Source organism: Vidua macroura, chromosome 3, assembly GCF_024509145.1.
Source record: "Vidua macroura isolate BioBank_ID:100142 chromosome 3, ASM2450914v1, whole genome shotgun sequence".
In the NCBI taxonomy this organism is placed as follows: Eukaryota; Metazoa; Chordata; class Aves; order Passeriformes; family Viduidae; genus Vidua; species Vidua macroura.
Window position 1 is genome coordinate 26,226,167 of NC_071573.1, and position 17,991 is coordinate 26,244,157.

Here is a 17,991-nt window from a genome sequence, read left to right on the forward strand (position 1 = left end):
AATCTCTTGCACCAGATAGCACATAGTGGATTTAAATCTCTAGCACAAACAAAAGAGAACATGCAGTTCATATTATTTCTGCATTTTCTACTATTCTTTCAGGAACAAGTTTAACCCGACTTTTCCAATCACCTTTTTAACTCTTTTAGACTTTTTGACCAAATCTGTTTCAAGTAGCTGCTTATCACCCAAGCCTACTAAGCACAAAAGAAGCTGTTTGACAGTTTGCAGAAAATCCTCCTGCACATATTCCAAGGAGTCTCCAAAGTGTTTGAAGAATCTAGCAAAAGGACTTCAGAAAGATCCTGAAGTCACCCAGCTGGCTTTGCACATAAGAATCAGCTGCTTCATTAAACAAGATACACAGCTATTGCATAAACTGACTTTTCACTTCCTCCTATGCCCTTTGTTCTGTGTCGTGTCACTGTCTCCTGTTGGGAGATGGCAAAGCCACAGCACTGCTGCCCTGGACTGGAAGGGCAATGAAGTTCTGTGGGGATGGGCTCAGCTGTCACCGAGCTTAATGCACAGGAAAAACAATGGAAAAACAAAACAAAAAACCAAACCAAATAAAACCACCCAAACAAACAACCCCAGAAAACACAGTACAAGTGTCCTTTAATGTTGTAAACACAAGGGACTTGGGATTCCAAAGCTCAAGAACAAAAGACTGGCGGGGAGAGGAGGGGGAAATAGGAGTCACAGAACATTAATTTTAATCAAGCTTAAAAACCAGCATTACAATCCTGGTTCTCTTATTTGCTTTGTTTACTCTTATCAGGTATTCAATAAAACCCTCCAGCATATGAATCAGTCTCCTACAGACAATGTTTTACCACTGCTTGAATCTAGTCCTTTGCTGGATTCTAACATCTCCTGAGAACACTTTTTTCTTTCTAGATGCATCTTGCTGAACTGAGCTGGTCAGCCTTCAGCACAGAACCTCAGAGTAGTGAGTAAGTTTCATGCCCAAAACAAAGCTACTAAATACGCTTCTGTAGGAGAAACAATTAGCAAGCCTCTCAGCCAGGCCTTTGGAAAACCACTTGTATGATTTTCAGAGTATTCAGTACTTCCACTAGCATTATTCATCTCTCAAGAATATACGAAACTTCAAATAAACCTTGCACCCTTTTTACCTACTAGCCTGTCTTCCCATTAATTTACCTCATTATGTTTGCAATACTTTTGCAAATTCTTCTCTATAGCCTCTCATATTATTTAAAACATTCTTTTTCTTTCCTAAATTATGTCTTATCCCAAAACTGTGATTTCAGAAACATAAATCATAAAAGGTTCGATAGATTTCCAGATAAATCAGCATCAGCTTTCTAAATTAAAGCCCCAAGTTTTCCAAAAATGGCATCAGAAAATGTGCCAGTCAGTGTACTGAGATACAGCAATTATATTTTATTAAAACAGAAAAAAAAAGTCTCTTATTGTCTGTACATTTGATCTAAACATTTGAAAGATACTAGGTTCAATTCCAATTTCTGAGTGGTTTTTTTCAGTGCAGATTGAGGATAGCTGATTTCTTTTAAATTCTGAATTCACAACTCATAGAGCCTGTTAGGAGAATCTCATTGTATTAGATTTTTATATGCTGCTGGGGAACAAGGCAAGGTTGATGGGCACAAGATGAAGAGTTATGTGTACTGAAGAGACACTTATATCATGTTCCCAAAACTGATACAAGGTAGAACTTCCTAATTTCCCAGGAAGTTTTAAAAATTAAAACATTCACAATGCCAAATCCTAATTTCCTTTTAGCCTCAGAATGCTTTTAACTGAGAATTTCCAGAAAAGACACTTGTTTTGGATGACCCACAACAGAGGTGCACTGACTGCTGTGCTACACCTTCAAAACTATTTGTAAGCAAAACTCCCCCTCAGCTGAAGGAAAATGTGCTTGCCCAGGGCACCAAGAAGATAATCTACAGCGGGTCCTGCACATCTGTTTAAACAAAGACTTTTTTTAATAATGTTGTTCCATTGTCAGTGGCTTGAAATGACACTGGTATCATTTCAAGCTCCCTGCCTCAGGATCCAAGCAGAGCTGAGACAACCACAGGCGCCTGTGTTATACCTGGCTCAGCAGCTATCCTGGCAACAGGGACCAGGGAAGGAAAGAATGCCAGACACCTCCTCACCTGCACAGACCTTGCCCATACACTGCCAGAAAGAACATTTTATTTCCCTTCCTGCTATCTTTAAGGCATTGTTGACTTAGCCTCCCTGCAGCTCAGGCAACTCCAAGGAAACCTGTTTGAAACCTGAGGCTGTTTCCTTTGTGAACTGGAGAGAAGTTGTCCCAGGCCTAGGGAAAGATAAGGGGTTTTGGAAAGAAATTGTTTCTGCTTCTGCCACTGCTGCCACTCTGGCTTTTTCCAGGGAATTTTTTAGTCTACCAGCCAGATTATAGCTGGATTTCATTAAGGCCATTTCTACTTTTTCATCCCAAAAACACACTTCAAACTTTGCAATAAAATTCAAGGTTTTTTCTTTTAACACAGGAACACTGAATAGCCTAAAAACTTAAAACCCAAACAAAACAGAAGTGAAACACTAACTCTTCAATCTCATACAAGTTTTGCTACCAAGAAAGGCCTCGAGCCTGACACAGGTGTTATGTGGAGGGACAGACCCATGCAGATTTTTTTCTGAAAGCTGGTACTTAGTCCTAATTCACAGCAAAGGCCTTTTCTGCTGCCAGTTGCCAGGGAGATTAGAAATACTATTCAAGCTTGGAGGGGTCTTTTGTCTCAAGCTCTCAAAAAGCTCTCACTGAGCATTTAAAGCTCACACTGAGCTTCTTCACTTTGTCATTTCAGGGGAGAAAAGGAGATGGAAATTTGTTATGGAAGGAAAAAACAAGCATCCACAGAATCCAATCATTTGCACAACAAAAAAACCTCAAAAGAACAGCTCAACACCACCTTATCTACAAGAAAAGAAAACAACTCCAATATAAAAGAAAACCTCCCTTCAACAAGTACTTTGGGCTAGTTAGTATATTCTTTCTTCTAACAAGGGGCGACAGAGGGCACACAGAATAAGAAAGTACTGCAAGGATTCAGGCTTGCTGCCACCAGCAGCAAGAAGAAAAAAAAGAAGCCTAAGAAGAGGTGAACATATTTTGTCCTTTATTTTCTTATGTAAAAAACATTTAGGACAGAAAACCAGGTCCTTTAAAAAATGAAACTACACAAAATCCCCCAGTGTCCTATTTTTTTTTTGTAAAACTTAATAAGCATCTGCTGAAACAGCCAAAACAATTAAAAGGGTTTCAATAATCCTAGCCCTTCAGTATAATGGCAAAACTTCCACACTTATTTACATTAAAGATCTGATCTTCTCTATCAGCTGCCCAGAAAAAAGCCCCAACCAAACAACAAACCACCAAACAACAAACAAAATGAACCTTAAAAAAACACCTAACTTGTACTGTATAGAGAACTACACAAGTTTCAGGCTGTATATTTGAACTGCTCTGCTTATGTTCCTGAGAGCTCTTTTAAAGTCAGCATTTTATCTATGTAAACTTCACCAAAGTTTAGAGAACCATTAATGTAAATGCATGGACACCAAAGCCATTGCTTTTACATTTCACACTTCTAGGAAAAAAAAATTCAGATTATTCTCAAATTTCAGATTATTCTCAAGTGTCTTTCAATTGCATTCCCTGTACATGGGGTATAGACAGATCAAAAACATTACTTAAGTAGCATTTGAAAATGTACATAAGCACCTGGGAAAGTCAGCAGATAACCACAAATATGTTGTTCATTATTCAACAAGGCATTAGCAGCAATTGCGTGGGCCAAGTCATCCTATGGTTTATAACTTCAGCAAACCACTTAGGCTACTCTAGTACAGCTCTCCAAAGCCAAAATAATAACAAACAGCCATAAAAAGTATTTACAAAGTAGAGTTGCTTTCTTATACTGATAAACCTTTCTGCTGTCACCAGCACCTGCAGTAATCACTACCAGAAAACTTTAGCCTAACTCTCCATTGCCTCTAGAAAATAAAGATAAGCAGCATTGAAATATTGCCATTTTCTGAAAGAACAACTTTAAAGCTTACCCAGACTGCAAGTAGCTGCAGTGTACCAGTTCTTTCACTTTAATTAACCTGAATGCATCATGTTTCAGCTAATAATTAAAACTTGAAAGTTGTTTGTTTTTACAAGCCTTTCTGAGCCAAGTTATCATTAACAAATTATATTATATTGTACAAGCAGAATAACCAACCACAATTCTGAGTTAAATGCCACTAGTCATAAACTGATTAAGATATTTTATTAAAATACAAACTATAACAACAGCATTCTACTTACCATTTTCACTATGTCAGCATAAGCTGATTCAACAATCACTCCACGATTTGTTGAAACATATTCAACCAGTTCATTCAGTGTTGCTCTCTTGATTTCTTTGCTTTTCAGGTCTGAAACAGAGTCCATGAAGTCAAAGAGCACACAACACTGTTGCAACTTCTGACAAAAAAGATCTTGCTGTTCATTGAAGGTGGCATCTATAAAAGAAAAAAAAAAAAAACCCAAACATTTAAGTCTGTAGAAGCAAAACCAGGATTTCTAAATCTGTTTTGTTGACAAGAATTTTCATAGCTATGACTTGTTTTTTTAATGGGGAAAAGCTGTGTTTTATAGTCAGCAAACTAATAACAAATTATTAAGCAATCTTGTCAAAACTGAAAATATCTGTATGTCAGAATGGAAAATCCACCATCCCCAACTTTTGGTACATGAAAGAAATAACAGACAAAGACAGGGCAGTAAATTTATTTACCAGCAATGAGCTACTGAATTAACTTTATTTTAAATACATAAACATTAACAAGTCTCAGCTCTCCATCACCAAAAGTCATATCCAGAAGCAGTGCATCAAACTAACCTTTCATTCATCCGATTTGTCTCATTCTGTTCCCTAATCCTTCATTATGTAACCTGCTTAAAAGCTGTAAAATCTGCTTTGAAGGAACCTTGTCTTTTTACCCCAATGCAAAATGCTTCACATACTTTCGACATCATGTGATCAACATTTCTCTGAAGAAAGAACTCCAATATTTCGAAAGGATTAATCCTGAATTTTAATGCCTTGGTCTAAATAATTTATTACAATCTTAGTAATATAAGGGTTTTCCAGATTCTCTGGCCTATTAAGACAACGTGTTTGGCTGTGACTTAGCATTTTCATTTTGGCATTCAGTACCTCTGTAATCTGATAAGCAGAATTCCTCCACTAGCATTTCACATCTACTCTAAAAGAGATGGATTATCAAAGATTCTTCAAAAATTTAATACATCCTTAATATGTTGTAACTGTTTGAAAGCTGCATGATCATAACCATAAAAAAGTCATGGTTTTAACTGAAAATTTAGTTTAATGTGTCTTTTTTTCTTGTTTTTAACTGTTTATAAGGGTTCAAAGCCACTGGACCAATACAGCATCACCTCATCTATCAGCCAGTTGGCATTTCACTCTTTTGGGTGCAAAAACAGTACTCCCAATTTTATCTCCAAGTAGAGAATCCTCTCCCCTGAAGAATTTTCAAGACTGCTTACAGCTTGACTACATCCCTTAGCACCATTCATTCACTGCAGTATTGCTATGAGCACTGCTGTTTCACCACAAAAAAAATTATCAAGACAAGAACAAGTCACGAAAAATCTCATGCTTCTCTTTAATGTTTTAGAATTATTCTAATTCAACAATCATCATTAAGTTTATACCTTTAACAGTTCACTGATAATGCCTGTTTCTCAAGTTTCCTACCAAACCACCTTTCATTTAGTGGCTGGAACAACAACAGTCAACAGCAGGTTTAATGTTCAGTAGTCATCTGATAGAATTGCTTCATTTCCATAAGCAAAAAGTAATTGCTGAAATGGACTGACACGCCTCCAGTGTAACCCATACTGTTCACTGTGCCCTGGAAACTCAGGCACCAGAACACTGGATTGTGTTCCCTTTCCCAGTTATGATCCTATTAGCTGAGCACAACTACTTCAGGGAGCTTTTGAACGAGCCAGCAATTACTACTCCCTCATGAAGAACGATTCACACTTCTGAATGTCAGTTCTGCCATTTGAAGAAAAAACCTTGCAAGATGCTTATTTCACTCAGATAACTACAAAGACACGAATTGTTACACTCTGCAAAATAATGAACATCAGCTGTAAAAACATTTGTAAGTTACGTAACATTTCAGCTCAGATCTTCTAATATTCTACAGCGGATTGCATGAGTAACTATTGTATCATAGCAACAAAGCAGTAACAGTGACATGCTGAGGATAAAATCCAAAAAAGCCTAATTTAAGGAACTGACACAGGGAGGGCAGCTTTTTTTGTTGCTAGCCGCAAGCTGACAGCCAGACTAACACAGGAACCAAGCCTACTCTTATTTTTCCTCACTACAAACTCAACTACAGTCTGACTTAGAAAGGTCCACAAGTGAGGCACAGCTAATACAATACAGTAAGCTGATGATAAAAAAAAAAAAAAAAAAAAAAAAAAAAAAAAAAGTATTACTAAGCAAAATTTACTTAGAAGTTTCAAAAACCAGCAGACAGCACCTGAATATTTCTAATACTTCAAACAGACTAAAGACCTCAAGACCTCAGGTTAAAAGCCAGTAACTGGAATTCATACAAAATAGTTAAATCACTTATGACCTTCCCTAGGATACCAAGTAAATTCCTGCATTAGCCACTTCTGGTTAGACACCAGAGTAAAAGAGAATCTCTCCCCTGCCATGCACAAGCAGTCCATTTCATTAGCAACCTGATCTCTCTCAATTGGATATGTTTCCTCCAGTGAAAAACCCACCCATTAATCTGTTTTGTTACCATTAAAACATTTAAAGTAAAACCAAAGGAAGAATCTTCTTCTAATCATACATCCTTTTTTTTTGGACTTGCAAGGGGAAACACAATTATTTTATCAATTTATCATCTCTAGTCATCTGCAAGAGATGAAAATTATGTGCAACTATGGCAAAAATAAGGTAACAAGAAAGACAGTTCTGTTCTATCAGCACAATCTGCCTTCAAGTGCTCAATCCCTGCTTGACACATTGCACATTTGTCCCAGGAATGTTATGAAAGGTACCATGGGAACCACCAAGTGATTGAGGAAAATTTGTTTGTCAGATAGGGCTCTTAACTTTTCAAAGCCTTGCCTTTATCCCAGCACGGTGAAAGCTAGACAACTTTATACCACAACAAAACCATATCACAATAGTTTATTCTAGTTCTAGGAATAAAACTATCTGTGCCACCATAACTGCATAAAATACTGGAGCTTTTAGCTTCAGAAGTTGAACAACCCACAGCGTGATTTTTAAATCAGCTTCAATCTAATATTCCATGAAGATTTACATCGTACATGTGGAGTTCAAGATAATTGTTATTCTTCAAATATCCTAAATACCATAAAGACCACAGAAGATAAATTAGGTTCAAAGTAGACTGTGGATGCCTCAATGAAACAACCCTGAATCAAGCATAATGGGAAATCCTGAAGACAAAAACTTAACATCCAGCACCAAAAGAATTATTGCAAATTATGATCCACTTTAATCATGACTTGCCTCTGGTCATTTCCATGATAGATAGTAGACAGCTTGTACCTGATTAAAATACTTAATTTGATTGCTGCACTTCATAATACTTAAATTCACCACAGACTATTTCTACTGTTTACAAACCTCCCCTCATTACAGACAGTAGGCACAATAATAAAGGACAAAAAGTAGCAAGCAATTTGACATGGAAGTTCTTCCTGAGCAGAAATTTTAAAATGTTGAAACTGCATGATTGTACAGATTTGTTTCCAAATCAAATGCTTTCAGATTTATAAGGTCATCAATGCAAATCTAAGCATGGAATGTTGAGTTAAGAGACTAATCTTTCTAGGGAAGCCCAAGCAAAAAAAGGGAAGAAAAAGAATTTACAAGAGCTACTTCACTGATACATAACTGGAGAAAAAAAAACACACTATAATGATGTGTTCCTACAATATATTTATCTCTTTCATTTACAGGCCTTCCTCCTGGAAGGAAAAGAAAGACAATTCTCCTTTCTCAACACAATTGTTTACCCAAGACCTGCAGTACAAAGCCAGAGAACCTAACACAATCCTTGATTCATCAGCAGAAACCAGACTCTAAATCCACAAAAACTCTCACAACAACACAAATAGCAAGATCAAAATTCATAGTTCCACTGCTAATACAAAATAAAAGCCCGCATATATTCACAAACATTTTCCATTTATTTTTTTTTAAGTCTCACTAATTAAGTATTTCTACTTTTTCCTGAAAGAGCTACCCCAGGAAGACGCAGAAACCAGAGAAACAACCAAGGAGCTTCTGTCTGACAGCCTCTTAAAGAAGTTCATACCCAGCCCTTTCAAGCACTTAGAGGACAATGATATTACAGAAAAAAGTAACACCTCTCTCCTTAGACCTTGGTGACAATTCTGCACTTCTACATAATTCCCTGACAAACTGAATACATGAAAAGGATCATGTCATAATTATGCTGCATTCCACAGCGCAAAGTTTCTGATTTAGTCTCTGCTGCCTGGTTACACCTACTGCACTGTATTCAGCTGTACTCAGTGGTGGAGGGATCTGCAGGGGCAGGACGATAAATGAATCAACGTTTTTGTACAGCCTGCTCCTTTCAGAGACACCATTAGTCTGAAAAGGAGGTGGTGTGGTAAACTCTGCCCCACAAGCATGGGGAGTCCCATTTGACCTAAGTTTAATATTTAGTTTTGTCCCAGAGAGCTCTTGTGTATCTGATTGTTGTGATCTCTCCTAGCATCTGAGTGTCAGTGGTGATCTTATAGGCATGGCAAAACATTGTCAGGAGATTTGGTTTTGCATCAACTGCAGTTTTGGTGCAGTTGATTTTACAACGGGGCACAGAGTGTTTCCAGGTTCTCAGAAGTCTTTGCTGACAGGAAGCAAAGGCGTTGGCTGACAGAGATTGAGAGAGGTCTCTCTCCCTGCTATCCCCTTTCCCATTTACTCCTCCTTTTCCCTTCTCTGTTCCAGTCACATCCATCCATCAGCACTGGCTCTGGAACTTGTCAGGTTCTTCCTAAGCTGCTTTAACTCAATAACATGGTCATATTAGTGAGGTTAAATGGCTTCTGGAGGGGCCTGATGTGCATCAGCTCTGGCACAGAATTAGAGACAGGAGCAGAAGCTCTCTGCAGTGAGTTGCTAAGTTAGTTTACCATCTCCTCTGGAACCATATCACTCAAGTATTGAGGCATGAGATAATGTGTAGGTAAGATTTTTCAGTTAATTTAGAGACTTTTGAGAATAATAAATTTTGGATTTTGTTTTTATTGTGGGGTTTGGTTATTTTGGGGATTTTGTTTTGTTTTAAATCACTTTCAGCTCCTTTTTAAAGAAAAAATACAGCCCCCATACACTTGGTTGCCCAAGCCAAGTATACTTGGCTGGTAGTGTGTAACATTCCCCAGTAACTCCATGCACCCATAGGAGAAGTTCCACAATTCCAGTTTTTGGCAGCTCAACAGCCCCACTGAAACGGATGGGGCTACTCAGATGAGTTCTGTGCAGCACCGTAGGCATCCAAGGTACTTTTCATTAATATTTTCAGGTTTTCCATATTAAAAAATCTTTGTCACCCTAAAGAATAAGCACTATTTTTTAGTAGACCAGGGTTGTAGGTTTTCCCTCTGCCGCCTCCAATCAAGAGTTCAAAGAATGTATTTTCAAATTACCTGTTACCCCAAAATCTGCAGCTGTTGCTAGGACTCCAGAAGGGGCTGAGTGAATTTTCCTCCATGTTGTCAGTAAACAGAACTTTGACGTTCCAAGACAGATAAGGGAGTCAGAACAACCTTACGTATCCTAAAAGTTAACCAGCTCATTATTCAATAGTAAGCTTGTTCACTAGAGAAAGAGATTTGGAAGCCAATGAAATAAAAATGCATTTTCAAACATTATTGAAAGGAAATTTATACTACCTGTAGGAGATAAACAAAAACCAAAACAAAACAATCACAAAAAGGACTTGGCACAGAACTGCCAAGTCGGTCAATCCTGTCTATGACCCAGGTGCTCACACTAACATTTAACCTCTTCATTTCAGAAATCAGGACTGCAAAGGGGCAATCAAGATAACAAGCTGAGCTTCTCCTGTACTTCCATTTTTAAGTAAACTATCCTGTAGATGGTCATCAAGGAAGATCTGCACACAGTGGCACCCTCCACGTGGTAATCTCCAGTCTCTTTTGAAATAGTAAGAAAATCAGAAATGTTGCTCATTGGAATATTCAGAATTTAAGATTAATTCTGTGATACATGCCAGGGAAGGGAAAAAAAAAAGGAAATCACATATTAGAAGTAAAACTAGATGAGAATAGCAATCAATTCACATACAGCACTGTGATTTAGAGAGTTAGCTACAAGTGTAGGCTACAGATAATTTTTAAATAATTTAGTAAAAAGTACTCCTGGAAAGCTGTCTCCCACCCAATACGATATTGTTTGTTCAGAGTCTCATCTGCTGCCCCACGTGGCGAGCAGTTGACCTCAACAATCAGTCCAGAAAATCTGAAAAGCCCATGCTGATCTAACAACATCTGTCACAAACTCTGTGACACGGCTTCTTGCAATGATAATGAATTCCAAGTGTCTTATCTAGATTGTTTCTACCATCTTCCAGGCTTTCTTAAAACCTCATACAGTTAAGAGTCTCCAGCTACTACCATGTTAAATCCCTTGATTTTAATTAAGATTTGAGTCAACCAAGACACTTCCGAGAGTAAGAAAGTACTGAAATGCTTTTGTATTAATAGCCCTATTTCTTACTGTTTAGTTACAGAAGACAACAAGCACTTAAGATGCAAAAAGTAATACAAATTATCCTCTTGATCCCTAAAGTTAGACTCTAGTAACTGGGCCTGCCACTATTCACCTTATTTCTACCACACTTTCTAAAGAAAAGAATTAAAGCACCATTGGTTCTTTAAACAAATAAAAACTCACTAAGCATACCAATCACTGGAACAGGAACAAAAAACACCCTAAAGTCACCCTTAACAAAATGTACAAGTTTAACAATACAAAGGTTACCTCAAGAGCACACCAGCAGTTCAGAATCTAGCTGAAATTTAGTTCCATGCAACAACAAGGAAAAGCAGGTGAAAAAAATTGTCCAACGGACTGACACAGTTGAATCAGTGCTGCTTTTGAAAGCACTGAGTTTTGAGGAATTTGCACATGGCTAACCATATGAAGTTTTGTTCAGAGTGAAACTGTATTTATTAGAAAAGTTAAAGAAGTTTCACTCCTTACACAGCTGAAGTGTTATATTTTCAAAAAACAATTACTCCCCCACTGCTCTTGTACTTGAAGAAAGCTTGCTCCCAGCTACAAGACAACTACAATGCTCTCCAATGCATCCATTTATGGTTTTGGCACACTCTGCTACTCTATTTGTTGCCATATTTAAAATCCATAAAGCAGTTTTAGTGACTGATCATATGGCAGGATAAGCCTTTTTTTGAATATACCCAGAGCCTCTAAAAAAATTAATTTAAAACAGGAAGAGACCTCTAAAATTAAGGGTGATAAATCCTATTATGGAATTTATATGCATAGGCAGGTCACTCAGTCAAGAGAAGAGCGTAATTGATTTTTTGAATGGGAAATTGTTTTTCAAAATATGTGACTATGGGATAGATACCACTTTAACTTAAAATTACAGAAATTGATACACAGGCTCAAGAATTGAAACTGCTTTCCCAAACAGAAAAGACAGCTTCTAAATAGCTTTTTAAATACTGAAATCCAACAAAGGTTTTTATTATGGTAAAATAGAGATGCTTTTAAGAAGTCCTCCTAACAAGAGGGCAAATAAAGATCAAGGTAAAGCCCTGTGCATGTAAACAGGTCATTTATTTAAAAATCTAAGTCAGGTTACACTGAATGAGCCACAAAGTGAAAGTACCCAGAAATGCTGCACAAGCCACTTGTTACTCCAGGTAACTCACTCCTGTGCCAGGAAAATTAACCACCAACAAAACCCAAGGGACTACAGAAACTGAAGGACACTACAGACCAAGCTTCCGAGAGTGTCAAAGCAAAAAGATCAGAAGGGACAATTGGTATGATGCTCCATGTTCCCAAAATATGACCTTATTTACACTTTTCCACAAATGGAATTTTGAATATGCAATAAAGCCCTTGAGGGTGTGACATGGGGGACTCAAGGAAACATTTCACATCTACCCTGCTAAGAAGTAAAAGAATAATCTGAGCAGGTCTGCTCCCTCTTTTACCCCTCAACACCTGTAGCGCTCTGCACAAATTTTACCAGAGCACACAGCCAGCCATAAAGCAGGTGACAAAGTTGTGTGCCACACAGGCTCAGTAAAAATTTCAGCTTAATACCCATAATCTAGGACTGCATTAATAACATTTTCAATTCACAGGGACCTAAACACTTTGATTTGTACCTTGTAAGTCTGAAGGGACAGCAACTGTATTTACAATTTAAGATCCCTTTAAGTCAACTGCAAAACTCCTGTCTGACTGACATTATGGTAGTTTATAGCAATATTAGTGCTAAGTGAAATATAAAAATACCCTTTATTGAAACCAAGGGTAGCTATTAAACACAATTTAACAGAAGTAGAGAAATTTATCTTGTAGTTAATTTAGCACTTAGCTTTTAAACATTAAGGAGATGCATGGAGGAGTAATTTAATAGGAAATGTGTGCCAGAGGAAACAGCCAATCTAACTTTTCAAAACACAAGGAAAACCCACCTCTTCCTTTGGATTCCTGTGTAAATCTGCGTGGAAGTTACAAATACTGGATTAACTCCTTGGATAAATACATAGTTCACAAATTGGCTAAACAGGTGTTTCTTACTTTTCAAAGTCCTCACAGATCAGTAAGAAGACACTTTATGCTTACGTTGCACTGGAAAGAACTATGATTAAGTTAGACAGGGAATACAGGCGAAATCCTGGTCATGCTGCATTCAGTGACCCAACTCCCACCAACTTGAACCAGAACAGATCAACAGCAAACATTCTTGGGATCTCTTTACTTAATTGAGGTGAGGTAGACATTTAGCCTCATAAATAAAAGTCTGAGATATTTTTTCATCAATTTTAAGCATACTCCAACAGTTACACTCTTTCTACCAAGAACTTTAAATATGAAGTGTTCAGTAATGAGGGAACCTGCACTTTAAGTCCTCTCCCATTTGGTGAAATCGCTTGGCTATTTTAAAACTCAATTTACATCATTTTGATGTATTTGGTTTATTTTGATCCTGCTTCCTACTCTTAAGGGAAAATGAACAAATATGTATTACCAAACCTTGCCCTTCCTGACTTTACTGTGGGACCAAGTCCATGTCTCTCAAGAGGGTGGTGATACTCATATCTCCTCTTCTCAAAACAACAAGAACTGCTTTCCTACAGAATCCAACTATACTGAAATGCACAAGTTTGTTTCCCATACATAATTCAAGACCTAAGCTCAGTTTTCACTATTTGTTGCTTTTACATAGACAGGGAACCAAAATTTTGCTGCTTAACAAGACTTCAATCTTATGTGTATGTCATATTTCAAGCATAGAATTTATAATGGAAAATACAGCACACTTTTCAAAAGTTTTACACAATCACACTAAATTAGAACCTTTTTAAAAAAGCCCACTTTCCCCCCCATACTCTCCCATACAATTTTACTTGGGATGAAATTAATAAAATAAAAACTGTACCTCTGTATTTTGAAGGACCAAGCATCTACAGAAATAAACCTATTAAATCACTTCTAAAAGCTCACTTTTTTATGCAGTGGTTCACTTTGCTAATCCTTTAATACAACAGAAATGAAGATGTTCCCCCTTCATATTTAGAGACATTGCTGTGACTTTTTATTCCTGATTATTTTCAGATGAGCCTTCCTGGCCCACGCTATATTGTCCCGCTCTAAACTTGCTCAACCCACCTCCTCTTTCATTTCTGAGATCTACCGCATTGTCTGTCATCCACAGCTTGCCAACTCTCCAAGCACGTGATGGTCTCAGATACAAACTTCTAATCAGTCATTTGAAACTTGCATAAAATATGGAAAGCTTTTCTCCTATTGTAGGGAGTAACTTTATCATCTTTTAAATTCTTAGTGTTTTAAAGAATTGTTTACTAGAGATAGAACATCTTCCTTTTGCAGCCTTGTTCTTGAATAGACATGCACAAATATAATTTTTGCTGTTACTCTCACCTCCACCTCCCAACTCCTCAGCAAAATTTGTATTTCTCTTCTGAATATCAACAAAACTGACAAAACCCATCAATTTCACCAAAGCTTTGCTTGGTAAGATCAAGATAAACAATGGAAAGAGAAGAAACTTAGGATAAGAATGAAACACAAATCTCGTCCCAATAGTAAAGGCAGCGCAACAGCGCCATTTTTATTTTTTGATCTATAGTCTCCTTTTTTCACCATATCCATTGCAGCAGTACATGCTACTCTTTTAGCAGGATATAGGTCTGCTGAATTCTGATCAGACTGTTTGTTCCCATAGTCTCCATGCCCTTAAAATACTGAGGCCTAGTATCCTGCATTTACATTGCAGCAGCCTTTCCCAGCTTCACTTCCCACCCCCAAATGTAGTTACATACTCCTGATTTTTAAATTCTCAAGAAAAAAATCTCATTTGATGAGCCAGCTAATCTGCAAACAATTCCTGATGTACAGAACAAAAACCTTAAGCCTGTGAAGTTTCAGGAAGATCACAGGAAGTTCAAAATCCATGGCTGCAATGGAAAGTTACGAAGAAATTAGAAGACAATATGGTAAGAAATATTTCCAGAAAGTTTCACAGCCAACAGGAGTGTTGAGATTCCAAACACTGAGCTCCCTGCAGCCACTGGAGAGGAATTGACTTCTGCCCTTCTCTTCCCACTTTGGCTTTTCCATCATCTCAGCAGTTCCATACCATGCCTCGACCTTCAATGCATTCCTGGGCTCTTGCTTGCAGAAAATGACAGGTTTTGCCTACACTTGGGTGCTGTCCTAGCTGTACTGCAGACAAGAAACCCAAAGAAAGCTCCCATGGCAGACAGGAGCAGCACAGCAGATCCTGAAGGAGCTCTACAAACCAGTTTGGTAAATACCAACTCATCAGTCCTGCTGCTGAGCTACAATTGGACCAACAAGAATTTGGACCACGTGAGATTCATTTGCATTAAGAACCACATGCTAAGCTCCAAAGAACAGCAAGCATTAAACCTCAACACAATTCATGGTTTGTTTTTTTTTAATATTGACACTATACAATTTACCTTTCCTCTAGTGTTCAAAGTAGTTTGAATTGGTTTTGCTGAAAATAAGAAAATTAGCCTGAGGAAGAGTTGCAAATAAAACTGTCCATACTTGGCATGGAAAACTTCAGTCCAAACAATTCAGCAATGTTGTGAGCAGCTGAGAATAAGGTCTTGTGGAGGAAAACTGAAGGCAACCTTAACTATGGTGAACTCTGCTTTCAAGTCAGAAGCATACTATGAAATAGGCATCTTGTACACAACATTATTCACTGGCAACAAATTCAGCAAAACTTGAGACAAACTAGTTCAGTAATTTCTGATAGAATCAATGATTTAGACTTTAAAAAGAAGCTGTCACTATCTAGTTTCTAGTGGAGCATTTTGCCAAGGGAGTCTTCTAAAACAGGTGTTATTTACTACCTATTAATCCAATTGGGCTGCAGCTCCAACCCTCCAAATTCACATGCTACTAAAAGCCGTAATTTTAACCTGCTAGATTAAAACAGGAGTCAGGAAAACAAGGGTATAGAAGCTAAATTTTACAGCCTTCTCAATGGAAGTGCCTTTTTTTAAAATCAGAACACAACACATATCCCCTCTGTGCTTTAAAAGAATATTCATCTGTCCAGAACTGTTGGTATGACACCTTTTCAAAAGCACTGAATTTTTTTAAGATCGACAGATGTTAAAAAAATCCTCAAATCTATAAATTGAAGTGATCATCTTTTGATCAGATAGCCTGAAGAAATAACTAATTCCATTTGTATTTCCCACAGCAACTAACATTAAATTCAGCACGAGCAAAACTACTATCTGACTAAACCAGAAAGCAATTAATATGGAAAAAGAAATCTGATACTAAGCTGGCACACGGAAGATGTGAAAGATTGAAATAGAAAAGTTCATGTGAAGATAGTCAATAGGGTCTATATTTAGGAGTTGCTTTTGATGGAAGTAAGACCAAAAATTCAAGTCTACGGATAAAAAGGTCAATTTGTTAAGAATAAAAACCAAAATGTTCCACTCCATAAACTAGAAACAGTTCCTTAATATAGAAAAAAATTCAAACAGCTCGTTTTTCATGGAACTACTACAGCTTTTTCATCTGTTACAGGTTGTTTATTTCTCAAGACTAACTTCACTAAAAAGGAAGTTTTGACTACTTCATAGTACGTCCTGCTGAGATTATAGTAAAAGGTAAACATAAATTCCTCACAGAACATCCTCATTCTTCATCTGAATTAAAGGTTCTCACTTTTAAGGAAAAATTCATCCAAGATTATCACAGTTGCAAGGGATGTTGAATACAAAAGGTGGAGGAGGGGGGACTACAGAAGAGGAAATAATTAATCATGAGGGACACAAAAAAACAAGTGCAAATCTCAGAAAACTGTCCTTTCACTTATAAATATTTATTAAGGCTGTAGTAAACCATTCTAAAACTTTGAAGCACATTTTCCCTTGGGCAGCAAAGGCAACTTAATACGACAAGAAAATTCCTCTCAGCTGTTTTTAATTCCACTTATTTATGTCACTCTGAAGTACACACTATGTGACTCAAAACTATTCAAAGTGTGAGGCTCGAACTGATCCTCAGATTTAATAACATTAAAATTTTACCTATCAGCAAGGTTACCAGGCCTCTCTGCAACATTCCCACAAAAGCTTAGCTTTGTTTAGAGCCAAAGCCAAGCTCTCTCTCAAGGGTTTAAGTAGAGAAAATAACCAGAGTTAACACCTATTTTACACCCTGCATTTGAATGCTGACACTACACACTTCTTAAAAATATCTTCTCATTCCGGTACACTCCACCTCTGTAACACTCAGCCCCACAGAGATCCCTCTAACTATTGCTAGTCCATGGCTGAAAGATCTCTGGACCACTTTCCAATTCTTCTCTTGTGAGGGTAAGAGGCATCATTTATTCTTTCCAGCTGAACTTGACATGTTTGGTACACAGAAAAAAAAAAACCAAACTATTTGCTTTACAACCTGATGGACCATATTAACTGCACTATATAAAAGCAACAAGTTGTGTCTTCTATTCCCCACTTTCCACCTGTATTTCTACATGCTGCTTCAACCAAAAGTGACAGAGACAAGCATGCATACATCTACTGGAGAGTCAGATCAGGTTCCAAGGTCATGTTGCATCTCTTTTTCAAAAATGAAGGTAACTGCCATGTTCTATTTCAGTCTCTTAAAACACTCTCCTATTGGGACAAAATTATCACTTCTTAAGATAACAAAAATAACACTACCTTTGCCATATTTCTTTAAAAGCAACACTCTCAGAATTGCCCATGAAATGACAAAATCCTGCTGTGTTCCAGCACATTACTTTGGCTAAAGATTCTTCGAAATTCTTTTATTACGCAAACTTTAAGTAACAAAATGAAAAGAAGATTGGGGGGTGATTAAACAGTCTTTTTTTTTTTCTTTTAAATATAATCACTGTCTTCAGTATTTCTTATTCAGTTGTTAAATAATATAGTAAGATAGACACTGTCCTGAATAACAATGCTCTAGGAAATCTCCTAAATTAATTGAAGAACAAATTACTAAATTATTTTGAGTATCCTGCCATCAGTCAGGTTTTGCTGAGCTTTCACCTACACAGGATAGATAT

The 17,991-nt window shown here is 37.2% G+C and overlaps 2 protein-coding genes across 2 annotated transcripts in view; both read right to left on the reverse strand.

Moving 5' to 3' along the window:
* Positions 1-17,991, reverse strand: part of DTL (denticleless E3 ubiquitin protein ligase homolog) — a 167,069-nt gene that overhangs the window by 81,051 nt on the left and 68,027 nt on the right. The window lies entirely within an intron of this gene.
* Positions 1-17,991, reverse strand: part of PPP2R5A (protein phosphatase 2 regulatory subunit B'alpha) — a 42,050-nt gene that overhangs the window by 20,292 nt on the left and 3,767 nt on the right. The window contains exon 2 of the mRNA XM_053974793.1: positions 4,340-4,536. Coding sequence (XP_053830768.1) covers positions 4,340-4,536 — 197 coding nt within the window. The remainder of the gene's footprint in view (positions 1-4,339; positions 4,537-17,991) is intronic.